The 21125-nt window shown below is 39.8% G+C and overlaps 1 protein-coding gene across 1 annotated transcript in view; it reads right to left on the bottom strand.

Moving 5' to 3' along the window:
* hpse2 (heparanase 2) overlaps positions 1–21125 on the bottom strand; it is a 55409-nt gene that overhangs the window by 18668 nt on the left and 15616 nt on the right. The window contains exons 4-5 of the mRNA XM_072391024.1: positions 4707–4880; positions 2745–2916 (exon numbers count right to left, since the gene is read on the bottom strand). Coding sequence (XP_072247125.1) covers positions 2745–2916; positions 4707–4880 — 346 coding nt within the window. The remainder of the gene's footprint in view (positions 1–2744; positions 2917–4706; positions 4881–21125) is intronic.

Below are 21125 nucleotides of genomic sequence, written 5' to 3'. Positions count from 1 at the left end.
CTCCAGCTCTCATCCCCTCACTCCTCCCTCCTGCTCTGCGTACCGCTCATCTTCCACGACCACCCTCTCCCTTAGAACGCTGCTCATTAATCAGTCTGAAATACACATGCTGCTGTGCACAAACACACAGCTTTTATTTATGGTCAATTTGAACTGTAGGCATTTTATAAGAAAAAAAAAAAAAAAAGCCGTTACTAATGGTTTCATTCATGAGAGCAGCTCAAGTACGCTGAGGAGAACCACGTTAAACTATTATTCTAGATTGTCTTCCAACTACCTGTCAGAATGTGTGTGGGTGCAGCAAAAAGATGGACACAGATTTATGCCGAGATATGCTGAGACACTAAAGCGTTTCTGTGCGTGCACGTACACATGCACTCGCATGGGTGTGCGTGTGAAAGCACTGGGACTTTAGCACACACTGAACTGCCTTTATGGATGGTATTTTTGGTCGAGAGGAATGCTGTTTATAAATTATCTCTTTATATTTTATATCTCTAGTGACAGCCCTGTGGAGCATTTGCTACAGTCTCCTATCAGCCATGCAGACGAGAAGGTGAATGTTTGATTTTTATGTTTATTGCACCTCTGAGACCTCTGAAACATCATGCATTATACACAACATTATCGTGTTTGTGAACATCAAAACCATTGCTACTGATGTTGTCCACACAGCTTTTGAGGGCACCATATGAATTAGAAATAATAAACTGCACACTATGACACTGGTTTAAAAAGACAGAATTTGATGCCACCAACATGCTCCAAGAAACTTGGGAGAGACAAAGAAAGACGGAAACAAAAAAAGTAAGAAAGATAGGATGAGTTAAGGGTCACTATCTTGCGCAAAACTATGTCATAAAAATATCTATAGAATAAAAAAAACTAAACATTTTTTGGTCTGTCAACATCTATAAGGGATAATATAGTGAAAAGACTCAGAGAGTCTCATTTTCTGGTGGTCAAAGCCAGAAACCGCTGTTGGATGTGAGTGATCTGTGAGCCGTCCGCAGCTACTGCTCAAAAAACTGTTGTGCCTCTATGATCAATACAGACACATGGGCTCAGGAGTACCAGAAGCCCTACATGAGTTTTCTGGGCATGAGCTCGTCTCAAACGAGTCCACGATTCAGCTGTGGGAAGAAGGACTATGTCTGCTTCTACATGTTGAGAAAGACCATCCACGCTGTTATCAGCGGAAGCTGCAAAAGTGAGCGTCTGTGTCAGTATAAGGGTGTGCATCGGTGCCCGTGGCATGGATGACTGGCATATGTGTGAAGGTACCACTGATGCTGAGCAATATCTTTTAGATTAATTAATTAATTAATTAATTTTAGAGACTGATTCTGTGATCAAGATGACATATTTTCCTATTTTAGTAGGATGATGTCAGACCTTGCTCTGCAAAACATACAACAGCGTGGCTTCATAGACAGTGATTGTGTGTGTGTGTGTGTGTGTGTGTGTGCGCGCGTGAGCTTGATTGGCCTGCCTGCAGTCCAGATCTGTTTCCTATTGAAAATTTATGGAGCATCATGAGGAGCAGAATCAGACAACAACAACCACTGACTTAGCTGAAATCTTGTTTTTGGCAAGAAAGAAAACAGATTCCTCTTACTTCCTCTTGCAAAACTACACCAATTAGTGTCCCCAGTTCCCAAACATTTTTAAAAAAGTGCAAATAAAAGGAAGGTTGATGCAAGCCAATGGTAAACAACTTCTTTTCTTTTTTTTTTTTGAGAGTGTTGATGGCAACAAATTGCAGATTTGTTTATATTTCTAAATACAATTAAGTTGATCAGTGGACAAGATCATTTTCTTTGTTTTCATGTCTAATAATTAAAGATGAAATTAATGAACAAACTAAAGATATTAATTTCTGCTGCATTTTAAAAAAGTTAACACCTTTTCTTGAAATGGAGTTTGTACATCATAAATGTGTTTCACTTCCATTCGTTTACTTTTTACATCCCTTTACACATCTGTATCCACTGCAAGGGGTTATGATTATTGACAAATACATCAATAAATGCTTATATCTGCCTCGAACCGCACTGTTCTAATAATCTAATAATGTACATGCACCGCTTTCATACACACATTTAAAACATCTGTTGTAGATATGCTATCATCTGACAGGCTGATTCCTCTGCGACTATGACGTATCTTAAGTAAATCTAACTACTCATTTCAACAGTATCTTGTAAAGAAAAAAGTTTAATATTGACTCAAGCTGCTTTTCATCTAAACCTGATTCAAATCAGTTGCTGTCGAGATAATGAAAAAAAATGGTAAACTTTAAAGTATTAATGACAAACATGACTTTACACATGACTGCTTATTGGCTGCAAAGGTATCACTACAACAAGTGAGATCCCAGCGTCAGGAGCAGCAGGCTGCAGCCTGCAAGCCGTAGCTGCTGCAGCTTCTGGCTGAAACCAGCAGGTGGGATTTTGTGCCGTCACATTATCAGTCAGATGACACTTTATTTAGGCTGACACAGTATACGTGGAGTTGAGACCCTAAAACCTGCAGACTTGAAATACATAAACACTGAGCTCTTCTACAATGTGTGTGTGTGTGTGTGTAGGTGTGTGTGTGAGTGTGTATTAAACAGAGTAAAGCTCCGTAAAGTCTCAAACTGCTGCAGCATATTTTCCACTACCTTCCCCCTTTTTTTCCCAGCAGGATAGCCTAACAAGGAGTGGAATCCTGGCCAATCATTGTTGTACTCAGTGACTCACCCATCCAGCAGCAGCATGGCATTTTTCCGGGGTCGTCCTGCGTTGGGGCCAAAGAGGTGAGCTCGGTGGTAGTAGCGCACAGACTGCAGCAGCGTCCGAAGTTTGGTGTAGTCCTGAGCCAACTGAGTGCTGTTGACGGCACGACCCACCATGCTGCGGTAGGCATTTGGCTCTGGTAAAAGGAGATGTAGTACAATGAGGCAGAGAGATAGTGGGGAGGGGGACAGGGAATATTGTTGTTGCAGTCTGATCTCGCTATCTAAGTGTATTCAACAGTAAAGAAAAAAAAAAGGATAATTGGGCAATTCGCAGTAATACGGACGGTTGGACTCAGTGTCAAGGGAATGGTCCAAGCACACAGGGTGGCCTTGTAGATTCATTAAAACAAAGAGCGAAGCAGCTAGTTCACCCAAAAAAGAGGAGCACTAAACTTTGGAAGACCAACTGCTGTTTAACAACTCAGAGGTTTATTTTCTACCTTTCATTCAACCTCTATAAATTTGCTTTGTAACTGCACCGCTTGGGCAATTTACTTGAAATGATTGCTTTTGCAACGGTTCAAGTCCTCACAAAAATGTTTAAATCAATGCGTTTTGAATGTTACCTTCGGGGGTTAGGCTTAAATAAAGAGTTTCTACAGTGAGAGTCATTACTTATCAAACAAAAAGAAAATGTGTACTTTCTTTTAGCCCTGAATAAACCCTCAGGTTATCTTTACACTGCCGGCCTCATGCTTACAGTTAACTATCAAATAGAATAAAACCATAACAAAACACCCTCACTTCACTAGAAAAAAAAATGACTACACAGTGCTGGAACTACCATCCTAATTATGGTATTAGAAATGATACTAATGTTGTCAAAGTATTAATTCAATGTTTCTGAGCATAAAAGGTTTCCAGGAAGCAAAAGACAAAATGTCAAGTTTACATGTACTGTTAGAGTTGGCTCAGTGCTGTAATTCAGTTAGTTTAGGGTAACAGTTTAACTAAAGGTTGTTCCAGGATGATTCCAGAGAAGATTAGTATGAGATGGCATACTCCTCCTCACATTATTTATAACTTTATAGCACAGCTTTAGATCTTCAGATGCTTATCTCGACACCACTTCATCAGGAGGCATCTGACCCATATTAATTCATTGGCATGACAGGGACCCCAAACATACAGCCAAAGCGCCAGGTTATATTCACAGCAACCAGAAGAACAAGGAATCTCCCAGCAGATGGCTCCCACAGAGCCCCGATCTCTAAAAATCGGTCTGGTATTACATTAAGACACAGAATCAACTGAGAGAGTAACTTTAACCTTGCTGTAAAATTACAAATGAGAGTAATTTTGAAGATATCCTTTTTTCATTTTTAGTCCCTAAAACTTTTGCACAGTCATAACTGAATAGAAAAAGTTTACTCTGCACAAGGTACGAGCTTTCAGAGATGCTGTTAAATTAAATGTGCAAATAAACTTTTTTTAAATTTACTTAGAGCACGGAGTTAAAGGTGTACTCTATTTAAGAATAGATTCATGTTGACTCCTAATGGTGATAGGGTTGGGTGCTGTTTAGTACCCAGGTGAAAAAAACTCTGTTAACCAAGGTGCTTTATTGAGCTAAAATCTGTTTCATTTTTCAACTTGCAGCTTTCAGCTTCTGTCCCTCGATAACAAATAACAACCACTACCGACACAATTTACAGTTTACATCAATCTTTCTTTATAATGACTAAATCCCAGCCTGCAACTCTTCTAAGTTCTAAGTTGAAATAAATTGTCTTGCATTGTGCTTCTGTAGGAAAGTGCAACCAAGGGAAGAGGGGATTTTTATAAACTGTTTATCAAAGTCAGAAAGGCGCACTACAAGTGCTGTGGCTAGTAAAAAACACACTCAACAGCTTAATTTGTACTGCAGACCGTAACCCTTAAATAACTACTTACAAGGCAACATGTGTTATGCTGCTGTACTGACCGTTGCCCAGCTCCCAGGAGATGTTGTACTTCTTGCCAGCGCTATACTTCAGGAGGCTCAGTGTGGACGAGGTGTTCCAGGAGTTGTCTGGGTTTCTGTGCAGCGCGTTGAGCCCCAGAATCAGGTGCAGACCAGCACAGTCGGCAAAGTTGTACAGTTTGTCTAAAGACCTGGCTGGGAAAAACCCACAAAGCAGTTGTAACTTTGATTCTTTTCATTCATCTGGAATCATATGACCTTATGAACATGATGGAAACCATGTGGAACTAATGGCTCCACTGATACATGAGCTTCTCATTCTACATGCTTGAGTATAGGTCTACGGTAATATCTGAGGTGCTTTCTGTACCACAGCTACTGTATGTATACTTGCAGCCAATTGTTTTCTTGATTAAAAAGACAATGGAAAACTGGGACAATTACTCTTATTAACTACAAAGTAAAGCCATGGATCTGTGTCAGAAATGTATACAAGACAAGGGAAAAACAGAGGAAAGTGTGTTTTAACTCATATGTTCAGAATCAGAAAATACTTTATTAATCCCCTGAGGGGGAAATTATTTTTGCAACAGGCAGCTTGCAGCTAACGTGCATGTGCACAATTAAAGAGTTGCAACGAACAGTAAATCTCTTAAAATGATGCAACAGATACATTTCTATTCTAACTGAAATAAAACACTTTCATTTAAAGAAGATATAGGGAAGTTTTTAAGAATAATTTTGACAAGTAAATTTCTGCAAATCTCAATGGCCAAAAACCTAATTTTGGACCCTGATTGCATCCATTAAGAATATGTTGCTGTTTTACTTAAAAGTCCTTTTTTTTGTTTTCCTTTTAGTTTGTGTTACATTTGACTGATACCAGGAATACCTTTTTACTTAGTCAGATATATCATTCAGTTATTTTTATGTAGTTTATCTGCAAATACATTTTTGATAACTCTGCTGTTTCCAAAATGAAAAACAATTGTAAAGAGAAAGAAAATAGAAAATACAATTTCTCACAGCACCAGAGGCCCAAAAAAATCTCATTATTCAGTGAAAATGAAAATAGATTTTGCCTAAGCAAATCTGACTATCTATATTAACAGCTGCCAAAAGAACATTTGGTGACCCCTTTTTAACATCCTATATATTCTTTTTCTGCTGGAAAAACCCCCCAGAAAAGCTTAGTTCCTGTTAACCAGCGAGTCGTGGCCCGTTCTGGCTCACGTTTCCCTCCGTGCAGTTTAGCTTTGTCGCTGCTGTCGCAGTCAGTCATTGACTCAGGCTGTAGACCAGGCCGGTGGAGCTGGAGTCAGTCTACAGGACAAGAGGTAACTGAACTGTCCGTGACTAATTCATTGCAAAGTACTTTGCAGCAGAAAAGAAGAAAAAAATGCTGTGGAGCCCTTTAAGAAGGTCATGGTTTAAGTTCATACACTGTTAGTAATAATGAAAATAAAAAACAACTCTACATACTTTATTTAGAAGTAGGAGTAAGCTATATTAATCTTTACACTAAACCGAAAATAGGTTCTTAAAGCATCACACGCGTTCCCAGTTCTAGAAAAGCCTAACAAAACTTGTACAGTTAAAGCAGAGCATATATGCTCCCAAGATGTTGGAAAGTCAAGGGCCTAACCATGAAGAGTTGCTTAGAATCAGGTGATTTGGGTTAAAACACTCAAGGTGTATCGCAACCAATTGTTCACAAGTTGTTAAACCTTGTTTTTGTGCATGAGTCTCCATTAGTTTACAACAGCAGAGTTTCTCCTTCAACAACATTCAGTGAGAATCCAGACAGGCTGATTTTCCCATCATGGACTCCTGTGGTGTTGTGCCTCACAAAGCATCAAGCTGCGGACTCTTCTGCTCTGCAGCTGACTGCTCACTCACGTTAATGTCTGCTGTCTCCATTAGACAATCTTCTCCCCAAGCCGGAAGGTAAAGGGCCCACCACAGATGTTGGCATATGTGAGAGTTCCAAAAGCATTTGTTTATATCTTAATGTGTGACTTCAAGCTGCTCGTGGATACCTTGGGCTTTTGTTTTGAAATTTAATCTGTTTGGAGTCATTCCATTAACGTAAATATTACCCTGAACTGCGACTCTTACTTCCTAGGTTCAACAAGAACCAGATGAGGACTGTATTGATCTGGTTACTGATATGTTTGGGACCAGCTGAGCTGGCCAAAATGATACCTTCTCCCGACATAGAGTGAACACAAAAGCAGAGAAAGCTTGGGTGCATATGAGGTTATTCTTCTGGATTTGTGTCAAGCTGGTAAAATTTAAAAGGTTTTTTTTTTCACAAAAACAAAAAACTGTCTGACTCTAAACCAAGAACATATTTGAATATTAAACAATGCCCATTAATTCACGCCTGGGCTCAGACGTATTTTTGTTCACATTTATTGTCGGATTTTATTGTCAGATTTTATTTCCAGCAGAGTGATGGTTATTTATAATCCAAAGAGTAAAAAGAGAGAACAGAGAGTTGCACCTGGCATTAATCAGCTATCGGCAGGACAAAGGCTGAAAACAAAAACACGTTCAGAGTAACAATAGTCTTGCTGCACACAGCCCTCTTCAGAAGCATATTTCTCCTGAATAAACTGTCTGCTCTCCATCTCATTAATAACCACCAATAATGCTATTATCATAACCACTATTACCGTAACTCCTTCCCTCTGTGGTTAAATCAGACTGGTGTCTGTTTGCAGGAGCAAAGTTGAGGGCAACAGGACAGAGAAAGTAGCGCCAGATGTGGCTGTCAGGATGAGTGATTCCAGGCCTTTCCTCACCTGAGATCTGAGCAGAAGGCAGCCAGCTTCGCTGCTCGAGACGCAGTGAGTAGGCCTGCACACATTATCAAGGCATTATTAGATGCATTGTGCTGCTGAAAATACTGCTGGGAAGTCCAAGAGCAGCATGCACAGTTAAATAAATGTCTGTACACAGTTCTTTTGTCGGCTAAACCAGTTTGATTGCTTTAACCTTAGACAAACTCAGTTTCTTTTTATGTCTCTAATTTTGACGGACAATGAAGGTGGAAAAAAATGTTTAGTAGTGCTTTATAAGTATTAAGTGGATCTTAATTTCTATTATAATATAAACAAGAATGACATTCAGAGAGAGCAGTCCCCCACCAAGGCCAAAAAGAAAATTAAGAAATCTAAATTAGCAGCATCACTCAAACAAGCAGCACTCCACTCTGAACTGGTGGAAGAACATGAAAACTTGGAGTTTTCGAATAATAACAAATGTAATACATATCAGTAGCAGCTGAAATAACTAATCAGTTGGTTTATTGAAGGAAAACTAACTCATATTTTGAAAACTAATTTACTGAATTACGTTCAATGATTTTCCACCTTTCCATTACAATAATGAATTGAATGTTTTGGGATTTTCACTTCGGCTTTTGGAGAAGCAAAACGGAAACGTTTTGGGCTAGGCCACTGAAACATGGATCTTTCGAGCAACTTTGACATTTCACAGAGAAAATGAAAAATGAATCAATGATTTAAAAATTGTTGCTCGAACAGAAAAAGAGATCAAATATTTGTTGAGAAATTTGGACTGAAATAAAAACCAAAAAAAGCCTAGGCAGTTGGCTGTTTTAAAACTATATTCAATCATTAATTCCTAGGAGGAGCTGGCTAATATTATAGTTTAGCTGTGGCCAGGGGTCTGTCATATTCTGGGTAATCAATAAAAAAAATTAAATATTCACATAGCTGTCCACCCATTTAATCAAAGTTTATACCCTTAAGCCCACTAGTGAGCGCTTGCTACAGTTTCTGTTTCACACAATAAGAACGGCGACTCATGAAGAGGGACGTGCTACTTTTGATCAATGACCCTCCCATATATTATTTTTTAAACAGACAAACAGCTAAAAAAATCACTCATGCCTACATGAAATTATGGCCACTTCATATGGTGTCGTGTCAGTGATGCATGATAACATCTTTGAGTTACATTTTTTACTTCAAAACAAGTCTTACTTTGCAATATAGCTCAAAATGGGTCTCAAATTTTCTTAATTACACATACCACGAAAGCCTTTGCAAGAGGTCAGACTTTATTCATTAAGCTACAAGCTTCCCTTTTATCTTCCAAACAGTACAGACAGAAACAAGCAAAGCAAACCCAGAAACCAGTGTGTTGTATGTGTGTTTGTGTGTGTGCATCTGTTGGCGTGCCTGTGTGTGTTGTTTGTGCATAGCGGAAATAGTGGGGTCTGGATATTGTCAAGCTGTCTATCTGATAGAAAAGCCAGCTCTGTGAAGCAGAGAGGCCGCCGCATCAGTCAGCGCTATGCCTCATTTCTGCAGCTCTGCAGATTCCCTAAAAACACTGATGTGCACATACATCTACATACACTGGGTCTGTATGCACTCACGCAAACAGTGTTTGCTGGTTTGCATGCCACCCACGTGAGACAGATACCCATTTTACATTTCCAACGAAACCGCGTCTCAGTGGCGACCCCTTGGATGAGTTACTGCTCGATTATTAGACAGGTGTATTTTCTGCCTCTGCTAGTGCGGCTTGTAATTGTGATTAGTTTCACTTTCAAGCGTCAAAAATCCCTTTTATTGACTCCTCAGTTAGGAATGGCGTAGCACTGTTTCTTAGCACGAGACTGACCGATCTGCTTTGGGAAATTGTGCAAAGCATTCAGGTTAAAAAGTGGGATTAAAAGTTAATAGAAGTAGCTCGAAAAGATGCATATTGTAACGTGTAATGTGAACCGCTATGTTTCGGTAAGGCGGAGGTAGTGTAATGAACAAGATAAGGTGTCCTCCATCACACCCAGAATTTTCAGTTTGTTCTTTTTCATTAGTCTTCACACGCATATATACATAAATATAAATCCACATTCAAGATGCATTTTGATTGTCAGTTGACAGTTCTTTATTCATAACAGGGTATATTCATGTTAAACACACTCTTTAGATTCAGCTGTGGGCACAAGTTGAACTTAAAAAAGTGAACTAATATCCTTTCAAGCTTGAGAAAAGAGGGAATCCTGCCTACAGCTATGCAGAGAACAAAAGACTTCCCTCCTTCACATTCAAATTCGTCTGATTTGTTAAAACAATTCTTGTTTTGAACTTCGAAATTACATTTTTGAATTGCTAATATATTCCTACATTCCTAATCATTCATGCCTCGGGAGGAATAAATAGCCAGTGGAGCGTTTTTTGTTTTGTTCCCGGTCTCATTCAATACAAAACATAACGACTTGCAGCCAGATACAGCATACTGCCATGGAAAATGTCAATTTGGTTGTTTAGTCCCATCAAAGTCAGTCTGGAGCATACAAGCAAGTACATGCACATGCACACAGAGAGACTTGTGCTCTGCTCTGGCTTGCTTCTAAAGCCAAATCAAAACCCAATCCTCAAGAGACGTGCAGACAAGGAAGAAGGCTGTTTAGAGAAATTAATTGTGAGCCTTTTTTCCTGTTTGCGGATACAATGTGATTTTCCATACCCAAAAAAAACACACGCTGCACTCCAACTTCCAGGATTCTGAAAAAATGCATCATTAACGTCCACACCACTCACGAGCGTGATCTCTAAATGAAACTCAATACACAAATGTGAGGCGATTTGATACTTTGTAAATGAAAAATCGTGACTATAAAGTAAAAATAGATGTGTGAAATTACATCTTGTCCATTACACTGTCGCCATGCATAAGAGATGCTTTTCATTTTCAGCTGTAACAGCTGTAACAACTCGCATAACAGCGCCATAAAGTGTGCTGTAAAACATACATGCCAAATTTGCATTGTGATCCTGGTGGAGAGCACAGTGGAAATGGCTACTCTGAGACCATACATTAATCAAATTGCTCTAACCATGCCAGGGACAATTGTTGATGACAGTATTTAAGGTTTTACCAGATGGATGAAAAGTAATCCAACATTTATGCATAACACACACCGCAGTTACAGACAACCACCACGACATCATGAAAGATTGGGAAGTAAAACGACAAACCAGCCAGGAAAACCCAAGTGCAGTGCATTTATCATCAGTGCCTCCTTTATGGTTTCAATCTCTTTTCTCCACCAGCTTCAGCGGTTCATCGCCGCAACTTACTGCCGTATGTTTTTCATTGAACCAGTTCTTTCGTGGCTGCAGAGCTAGACACTGTGACTGAAACAAGGTCGTCTCCGGACTGACATTTCCAATTTGCAGTTCTTTCAGCAGATAGTCAAAAAAGTTCAAGAGCATCTATCGATGCAGTTTGATCCCTCATCCATAAGCGGTATACCAGATAGTGTTACGTATAGTGTTAGTGTATAGTGCTACGGTCACTGCACAGAAAGCGATTAAATGCAGTGTTTTACTATGCTAGCATGGTGTATCTGCGACTCATCCTGACGTTAACTTGACACTGTATGGGAGGGTTACGTAGAATGAAAAATGTGGTTCCAATATAGTGCAAATCTGTGCTGCCCTACCAGCATGTTGCACAGAGCCCAAAGCCTCCATGTTTATACACATACATACACACCCACACGCGCACATACATCTCCACATGGACGCTTCTTTCATACAGAGTGGCTCCAAATCCAGCAAAACCATTCAGGTCAAACCACTTTTGTATTGTGGAAGAATGCAAGATATGTGGTGGGCACCTGTTTTCAATTCCGTTTGTAGAGGGGGACCGTTGTATGTCTGCGTGTATGTGTACGTGGGTGCGGGTACACGTGTGTGTGTGTGTGTCTGCGTGTGTGTGTGAAAACCAGAATGTGAGAGAGGGATTACCTCAATCTGTGAATTTGCTGTGACTAGATTTGCGTGTGGCCCCCTTCTGTGAACCCTGTGTAAGGAGATGCAGAGCAAGTCGACAGGGCTGGTGAGTAAGATGAGTGGTATGTTAACACACATCGCTCTTGATGTAAAGTGCAACCACTCTGTGCTGATGTGAGTGTGTCTTTGTGTGTGTGCTCCAGCCTAGGCAACAGGCTGCAGCAGACAACAAATCACAGACAGAGAAGTGGACAAAATAACATCAACTGTCTTTCACAGGCTTTGGGCCATGTAACTCAAACCATTTGTTGGGGGAACAGGGTGTGAGGGAAATGTGTATGGGGTGTGAGTGGTTTTCACATCTGTTTGGCAATGGTTGCTGTCTATCACTCCCTAATGGGAAAAGTACGCTTTTTAGATACTAATGACCTCAATGTGCTTGGCTTGTAAAGAAACAAGGTGTGCGGAAGTATTATTTTCCCAGGAGAGAAACATCACCATGTCTCTTCTTTTTGTTTGAACTGTGGAGCTACCTACAAACCACAACCTAACACAACCAAAGGGAGAAGAAATTTAGGAGCTGGTATCATGAGCCAAAATCTGTGTGGGATGGCTCACTTTATTACAAACTGACAGGCTGTTTAGTAACTATTGAATCCAACTGAAGATTCATCTTTGTCTGAGGCAAACAAACGTCTTAATTACACAGTGCTTTATGAGCCCACAAGTTCTTCGTTGCACAATGCAGCCCATTTTACCATTCAAACATCCACTGATTACACCAAGTAAAACCACAAAGGTCAACCCTTTACTTTGCTATTTAAGTTAAGTTATCTTGAAACTCCTCTGATGATATCATTCGACTATTGAAAGAAAATTAAAAAAGGCATTTTGAGAAATACTATAATTGCTCCTTCAGCATTGAAGTCTCATATTGGACAGTTCAAGGCATTTGAGTGACAGCTGGGATGACATGGCACAAAAAAAACAAAAAAACACAGTCTAACAACTTAAGCAGTAACATTGGTCTCTCAAATTTCTGCATCAACAATGTCAAATTTGCAAAAGAGGCTGAAAAAGCAAACAATAGCTCTCTCCACTGTTCCTGTGTTGTTTGTTGCAGATTCACTGTTACATTAATAATTATCAAAGCTTTAGCGTAAACTGGTCGAAGCTGTCATTTAATCATAATTACACCAATTATGTCACTCCGTAAATCCACTGGATCCCACATCGTAGTTAAAACAGAGAAACTGGAAAATGAAAGAGGATCACAGCATAATTATGACTCATGCATTACATTTTCAGCAGGTCGCTATCAGCTAAGCGTGCTGTGACGACACGGCTTTCAAGAGAGAGGTGTTGGTCTAAAACAAAAAAAATAAAATGCTGTTGTAAAACATAAACTTAAGTCTCAAGTCTGAAATTAGGCAGATGAGGGTTGAACACATTTTTTTCTTTTACTTTCAGTTTTCACGACATGCTTTTAACACCTAAAGCCTTGACGACTGTCAGACCCTAAGTCTGCTAGTTTGAAGGCTAAGCATTAAAAGATCGGGGCGTGAGCGCCATATCTGACATTTTTACAGCCAGAGATTAGTAACACTCGCCTGTGAAGAGGGCGGTTGTAAAGCTTCACGTCTTATCTGGTTATCCATCTCGTCACACACCTCTGCTGATGGTGTAATTGAGCACTGAATGCTTTGTAATAGCAGAGCAACATGAGTCATCTTCACAGACAAGGTAAAATAAGAGGGAGACTTACCCGGGGGCCGTACAGCCCTTGAACCATCAAAGAACTTGCACTTAAAACAATGCATGCAGTTCTTCTCATAGAACACCTGCCTAAACTACAAACACGGCGCAGATCACTGATTGCTCAAGTTCCTAACAAATGGCTCTTTTAACACCTTGACATGAATCTTGTAAGAAAAATAATAGGACTGGCAAATCAAGGGCAAACAAAACATTTGTTGGGGTTTAGAGGACATCTGCTACATTTGCAGTTTAAGAGGGGTATCTTTGATCCCAGGCTGTATGATGAATGAGGGTTATGAAGAGCAGATCCAAAGCAGGGCAGCAATGCAAACACACAGCATCCCAGACTCCCTTTCACTGCTGAAATAATCACCATAATCACAGCAATCATCCTCCACTCTCAAACTATATCCACACACATTACTTATGCTTCAGTTAAAGAGAGGGTCTGTCTTCAGCTGAGCGTGTAGAGCCAGATTAAACACTTACAGAATCAACATCTTCCATTGCCACAGATTTATAGAAAATCGCACATTTGTAATGTAAAACACTGGAAAAGGTTGCGAAATATTTTTCATGAATACTACGCAGCACAGTAGTGTACCGACCACACTGACTTTGCTATTTTGCAATCCCAATTTAATGACTGATAATGATTCAAATTAAATATAATTGATTGAATCATGGGGTCATTTATGATTTTATGTAATATCTTAAAATTATTCGAGGATGAAACCTTTACAGATATGATCCCACATTAGTAGTGCATTTAATCCAGGAAAATTATTCTCATACAGGGTCCCTTACGATGAAGAAATGACCATATTTCCTTGTGTCAAAAGTCTTGTAATGTCGCTCTTTAAGAATAACAGTTTTCTGGAGACATCTGTATGTGCAATAAGGCCTTGAGAAAGCTTTAGCTTATTTACATTTCCTCAAAAGAAAAAGAAAAAAAAACTGTTCAAGGTCAAACCGGCTTTGGTTTTAAGTGATATTCATGCGTCATTTCGGTGCAGTGAAATAATGACATCATCCCACGGCAGCAGAGCTCGTGTAAAAGGAAAGAAAAATATCACAGTTCGCCTTCAAAATGATGGTTGGTCCCATTTGAGTTTTTGCAGCAACCCGTTATGACAAACTGTGATGGATACTTCTGCCAGATGTTTATGGAGAAAGAGAATGGGACTTTTTCCAACCATTCATCTTAACAAATACCTCCCAAAGTCTCAAACCTTCTTCTCATCAGTCTTGCGCCGCTGCTGAATTTCCTGATCTTGTCTGAAAGTCATCTCGGAATTGCATTTGATAGCACATTTCCCCCCTCCATTTGAACTTTCCAGCGATGTAAAAGACAAGCTGGCCGAGACTTTCATGCAAGTGAGAATTTGTTATGTTTTATTAGCAATGTTTTGGTCAATTAGTCTGTTTAGACATTGGATTCTTGGGGTTTAGAAAAATGGCGCTTGGCTTTGGCGTTTTAACACTTGTGGTCATGCTTTCAACTCGTGCAAAAACCATATCGTACGCTTAAATGTTTGGAATCAATCACAATCACATTTTTATCGTTTTACAAATAAATATCATTTAATTTAATCACCAAATGAAGGAAACCTCAAAAATACATTGATCTGTCAAATTGTTTTTGTGGGCTCATCCATCAGAGTAAAATACTTTTGTATTTATTTTAATTTGTTGATTTAATTTGCACAATCTAGACAGCATGGCATCCACTCGAAACCAGCTATGACCATTATGACAGTGTCATAATGAGAAATACATTTTTGAAATTTCAGTCAAACTATACAGATATTAAGGACCGCGACGGAAGTTTTCTGAATTTGTTTAGCCCAATCTAAACCGACGGTGGAAAGATACGGTGTGGATTTTCCCACGAGGTCTGTTGAGAAACGTAAACACCAACACTCATTTGGTTTGTGAAGAAAAGCGCATGCATATGCATTATAGCATGGTCTAAATTCAAACTATTTGAGTAAATAAAGTAACTGCAGACTAGAAGCTAAATATGGACATTTAGCAAGTCTTTGAAAAGGAGTAAACAATAGTGTGTGTTGGGGATCAATCAGGGGCAGTGAGAGCGCGTGCTTCAGTGAATCTGAAGTCTTACAGCAACTAATCCTACGGCCTTGGTATAATGATGGCAGCTTGCGGATCGTGATAAATCAAATCCATAACACCAACTCACATACCACACACACAACAACAGAGTTTGTAATCAGTGGTCAATGGCAAAGTGTCGTAAAGAAAATAAAGAAAAACTCCCAGCGTGCGAGACCCACTCAAACACAACAACAGTAGATAACCTTTTCTGCTAAAGCAAAGAGCCACGAAACCGTACAAGAACCAAACACACCATCAACTTTAGGATGATACAGGCCATACAGCATCTAACATTAAAGGCATATAGCACCTAATAATCTAAGACAACCCCCCCCCCCCCCCCCCCCCCCGCCCCCCCCCCCATCACATTGTTCACATTGCTAGATCTGAACTTATGATGAGAAACATGTTCACATCTAGTTCGAGTAAGATGTTTAGAGTTTCAAAAGTTTTCATGCTGGCCAGATTAGAACCTCCAGAGGGGTTTCAGAAGAAACGTGTCCCACATTAAATTCAGTGTCTACTCTAAAAGACTGGAGCTATGCTCCAAATGTTTTCAAACAAATATGCAATATGTACAATCACAGGAATCCAGGGGGTTATTGAAAATGTTTACTCTGATCTCACATCTCTGAGAGTTTTACAGTCTTGTTAAATGCTGTTCAACGTGACACTTGACTCACAAGAATATAAACGCAATAATATGATATCACATTTGAGTTTTGAGTAACTGTCATTTTGCAACTCGCAGTTTCCAAAGAGTAACTTAGAAAATGTGGTGCAAGTAGGTAATTAGCATAATGAATGGCAATTAAAAGCTCCCCGTGTAAATGGTGTGCAAATGATGGCGAGTCTGTATAAAAAGCAGGTGATAATTACTGAGCATCACAGCAGCTTCAACTGCAGAGATCACCGAGGTGTTGAGCTGCTAATGTCAGTGGGTGTTTACTGGCTCTGTTCTGTGTCCATATCTTTTCTGGACCTACAGTCAAGGATTTTGAAGGCAGAGGACTGGACAGACCAGGTATGCAGGGCCAGGTTAGTAGTGTTATGAGTGGGGCATGCTGGCTCAATCAAACCCGGGTTTCCTTCTCTGCCAGGGGAAGGACCAGGCCGAGCCAAAGCCAGCCAAACATCTGCTCCTGTTTAGAGGTGTCGGCTCCTGCTATTCACAGCAAAGGTTCAAAACCTCAGAGAAAGATTTCACTTGGCCTCTTCTTGCCTGGGCCACTGCAAGCAGTCTTGTACACTCCCTAAGGGAATGCAAGTCTGAGGAAAATACCACCGAAAATTCAATTCCACTTTTCTTTTTCATGCCTCACTCCTTTGACCGAGACGAATTTCATTACACACTTATAGACTCATAAAATTCCTTCAATAACATGGCGCTATCCCACAGACTGAGGTCCATTCAAAATTAAAAAGCCACAGAATGAAAAGGCTTTGATGCCAAGTAGCTATAAGAAGTGAATTGCTTCAATGCGAAATACCGAGTCATTCAAGATTCAGGGTTCATTTTATTGTCCAACGTCGTTGAAGCGTAAAGACTGCGTCTGCTCATGCTGAATCAACGTACAACTTCCACAATAAATAGAAATACTGATTTAAAAGTATTGTAAGAAAAGAAAGAGGAAAAACAAACAATAAAGGTGAAGCGATAAAACCTACGGTACAGTGAAAATGAAAAGAAGTGCAGCAACTGGAAAATAGTCAGTTATGAATGAGCTCTGATGCTTTTCTTACAGATTCCACACCCACTTCTTCAGTCAAACTGTTTAACTGAACCAGAGATGGAATTAGATCGGGCTCCAGACAAACCTGAGAAATGATGTTTCATTGGCTCCAAATGTAACTGTCCACCCATCCTACCCCTGTTTCTCAGTGTTGCGTCACACGTCTCATTGGCAGTAGGTCTGTCTCGCTGTGTCCAGAGTGATTTTGGTCCTGTTGGATAAATTACACCCCTTGGAAATTAAAACTGAACCGAGAGGTTTCGAACCAGTTCACGTTTGTCTAGCAATCCCAGGCAAGGACTCAACAACACTGCAGCATTCTTTTTTTCTTCCTTGACAGCGCTATCTGTGCACATGGACTGGGTTGCCTCAGCATACAGCATTTAAACTGTAGAAATGTACGAGTTCTTTTACCTACCATTTTCATGCAGTCTGCCTGAGTTGGAGCTATTTTGAGTTTGACCGCATGGAGAGGTTACCAAATCAAGATGTAATCTATTCAGCCCCCCAAAGATCATCAGGGATTAGATTACCAAAAAACTGGGGTTCACACTGTGCAATCTAAGTCACTGCAGGAAGAGCAGATGGTGCTGCAGTCTGCTAAAGAGACCATCTACGTGTGCCAGACCATTTCCTTTCCATCCATCTTTATTTCGGTACAACACATAAACAGTTGTATGCTACGGTTCAGACATAAATTGAAAGTGTTTCAAATACACAACCGTGTTTAAATAAAGATATGAAATAGTTCACATATTTTATCTCATCCTGTAACCATCCATCAACAACTAAAAGACCCAAGGTACAAATTATTGGATGCACACGCCAACCGACAAAAACTGAAACAAAAACAAACACTTGCATGTGATAAAGAAAACTGTTTGATTACACATTAAATATTACGACTCTAATGAGCTAATACATTTTCAAGAAAAGAGTGATCTCAAGTTTTAGCCAAACGGCTACCTCGATAAAAAAAAAAAAAAAAAGAGTTACTATCCACGCAGCCAAGCTTTAAGTGGCTTCCACATGTGCTTGTCCAAGTTTCAAACGTGTTTTTTAAACCTCACAAACAAACATAAATCCAGGCCGCGCAGAAAGTGGGCACCGACTTAAAGAATCAAAGCTCTATCTGACCAAAACCCACAGTCCATCATGCTTCTCTCACTACAGTTTACAACATCTTTTCAACTGAAAACAAATGCAAACAAAAAGCCAAACTGCACCTAAAGCTGTTCAGTAATCAGTACCTTTCACAACGTGACAGACACGAAAAAGAGGAAGAAGAAAAAAATAAATAAATCAGGAGACAGTTCTGCTGTGAAGTCAGTTTCCTTGTAAAACTTTGCATTTTCAACTGTTTCCTGGAACTCTGGAATATGTTGTTTGGATATTGGAGTTGTTTGTTATTTGGCTGTTTATTTGACAAAGTCCGCTGCGAATGTGAATCATTGTTTTGGAAGGTAGCTGGGCACCTGTGGGGTTGCAGTTTCTAGAGAACTGTGTAGCAGGCCCTTGCCTGGGTTTTTATTCTCAGATGCATTAGAGGTTTGCTGATAAGGCTTACATGTTAATTGACCTTAAGTATCTCCTTATGCGGCTTTCCTCAACAATTAGTGACGTGTTTCCCCTACGGTTGTGCATGGCGCTGCATATTCATGTTGAATGTCAGGAGTTTCAAGAGAATGGGAACACGTTCACATGTAGCGTCTTTTTCGACAAAACGCACCGGCCAGGACATTTTGTCATGAGATCGCTCGGCTTCCAACAAGAACTTAGCATACTTATTTTCTTCTGAGAATTTGAGCTTTTTCGACTGAAAGTGCGCCGAGCTGAAGAGAAAAAAACCCCAAAAAAACTAGCGGTTGTGTTCGAGACAGAACAGATTGGAGGTGTTTTTCAACTCAGAATCTGCTCCATAAGATAATTGTGGAAAGCAGCCTTGATTTTGACAGTCCGTTCAGTTTGAAAACTGACAAAATGTAGCTGTCAAAGTGAAAAAAATACATTTTTGTTATCATTGCAATGCACTCGAGGGCAGTGTGAGTGACTGAAAAAGAAGCATGTGTGTCGGGACATGTTGATTCAACATAAAAATCCTATAACTTCCTTCTCACATTAAGGAACGCACACACACATATATATATACATACAGTTATAGTGGAGGAAAAATATGCTTTCCCTTTACTTTTGCTCAGGTTTGTGAAAAAATAAAACATACAAATTACCACTACTTAGGCCATTTTCTTTCCCATCAGGCATCAATCTACAATTCCCTAAAATTCTGTCTGAAAGCACTGAGCAAATATTTGTAATCATTTTGGGTCATTTAAAGAGGCCTTAATGATGTTTCTTGTTAAGTAATGAGCTCATTTTCATAACTCAAATTTCACTCTTTTTTTCTTTCTTTAAGTTAATTCATTTAATTAAATTTTTTTTTGTTCACAAGCAACAAGCCAGATGTTTTCTAGGCACCTCAGACACTATTTTCCACACAAGATATTTAGGAAGCAGCTTCTTCACATATCCCCTCCGAGACACATACATGTTCTCATTTCGCGTGAGGGTCAGGGGTCGGGGACAGCCAGCAGCCACCCCCCCTCTACCAGGTAGAGCTTTCTTTCTCAGCCCTTCAACAAGTGAACGACACGTTTTCTCAATTATTATGTTTGTCTTTTGTCCTCATGGAGAACAACAACTTCAAAAGAGAGAATCTTACAGATAAAACCAGACCAGGCGCTTTTCGTGCCACAGAAATAACATGGAACATGCACTGTTCCGTTCTCCACGAATGTGTCAGAGGTAACCAAACACTGATGCAAGTTAGTGGGTTGTGAAAAGTTTTTGGAAACGCCATTTCTGTTGGAGATTTTCATTTTCTTAAAGAGAGGCTTGAAGACTGTTATTTATGCTCCGAGGCTGTTGAGGAGTCGAACACTTGTGAAGCTACTGAACCATGAGCACTTATAGGTTTGCTCAACCTTGTAGGCGCAGTTTTACACAACAGGTGTTGGCTGGGTTGAGGGATCTTGACGGCCAGGGCTGGCTGACACAGTAAAAGACCAGCTCAGAGAGAAAATGAAAACACTCTTTGTTTGTATCTTGTGAGGGGAAAATGTTTTAAGTTTTGTTCTTTCTTTGCTCATTTTACCCCCTGTCCTCCTCTTTTTTTTTCTTTTGTCTGTTGCTGTTATTTCATTTCTCATTCTTTCCATTCCCCCATTCCTTCTACACTCTCTCAATCTCACTTTGTTCAACTGTGCTCTTGTTTTCTCATTTTGAGGACTGCGAGCTGTGCTGTGAATCTCCAACTCAGCAGGACACCGTGGAGTGATAGATGGCCTCTGACAAGGTCCAACGCAATCCAACCAGCCATATGCTCAGAGTAAAAAAAAAAAAGCAGAATTAAAGAGAAATTCACAAGTGGCCAGATGAGAGACATGCCAAACTATTAGGCAAGCGACATTTTATAAAGTTTACAGAAGTACATGGGGGGTTGACACACTGAAATTGTACACATACATATATATACACTGAACCCCATGTTGCCTACCAATACCATTGGAGTATGAATGTGAAGGATAGAGAAAATAAAAACCTGTGTAGCCTGTAAAACTGTATGAACTAACATGTGCTGTATGACTGTGTGAGTGAATGTAGCATGTAGCGTTTGAGTAGCCCACTAGAGTACGGTCCACTTTATCTTCCCTGATATGCTTCAATATCCCAGATATTACCAGAAAGCTCTCTCTATGTACCGTCTTGTGGATGTCCATGACAGTATTATTTTTATGGTCCAAATCAACCTTCCTGAGTGAAATGACCTACAAGTATCTAAGTAGTTGCCATGATAAGTGCTGTTCAATATACTAAGAGAAATGAGCCCCACTGTTTCATTCAATTAGCACAGGAAACACTGAACCATCACACAATTCGATGCAGCCGCAATTTTTTTAAAGTGACCCTTGATTATTTTCGGCCAGTTGTACTAACTGTGATAAATGTGAGAACAGGAGAGTGAGAGTGAGCAGTCTCCACTAACAATGTGACTT

This window comes from Leuresthes tenuis, unplaced genomic scaffold (assembly GCF_036924035.1).
Source record: "Leuresthes tenuis unplaced genomic scaffold, fLeuTen1.0.hap1 SCAF_8, whole genome shotgun sequence".
Taxonomy (NCBI): Eukaryota; Metazoa; Chordata; class Actinopteri; order Atheriniformes; family Atherinopsidae; genus Leuresthes; species Leuresthes tenuis.
Note: the sequence above shows the minus strand (reverse complement) of the source record. Positions and strands in the feature narration are given on the sequence as shown.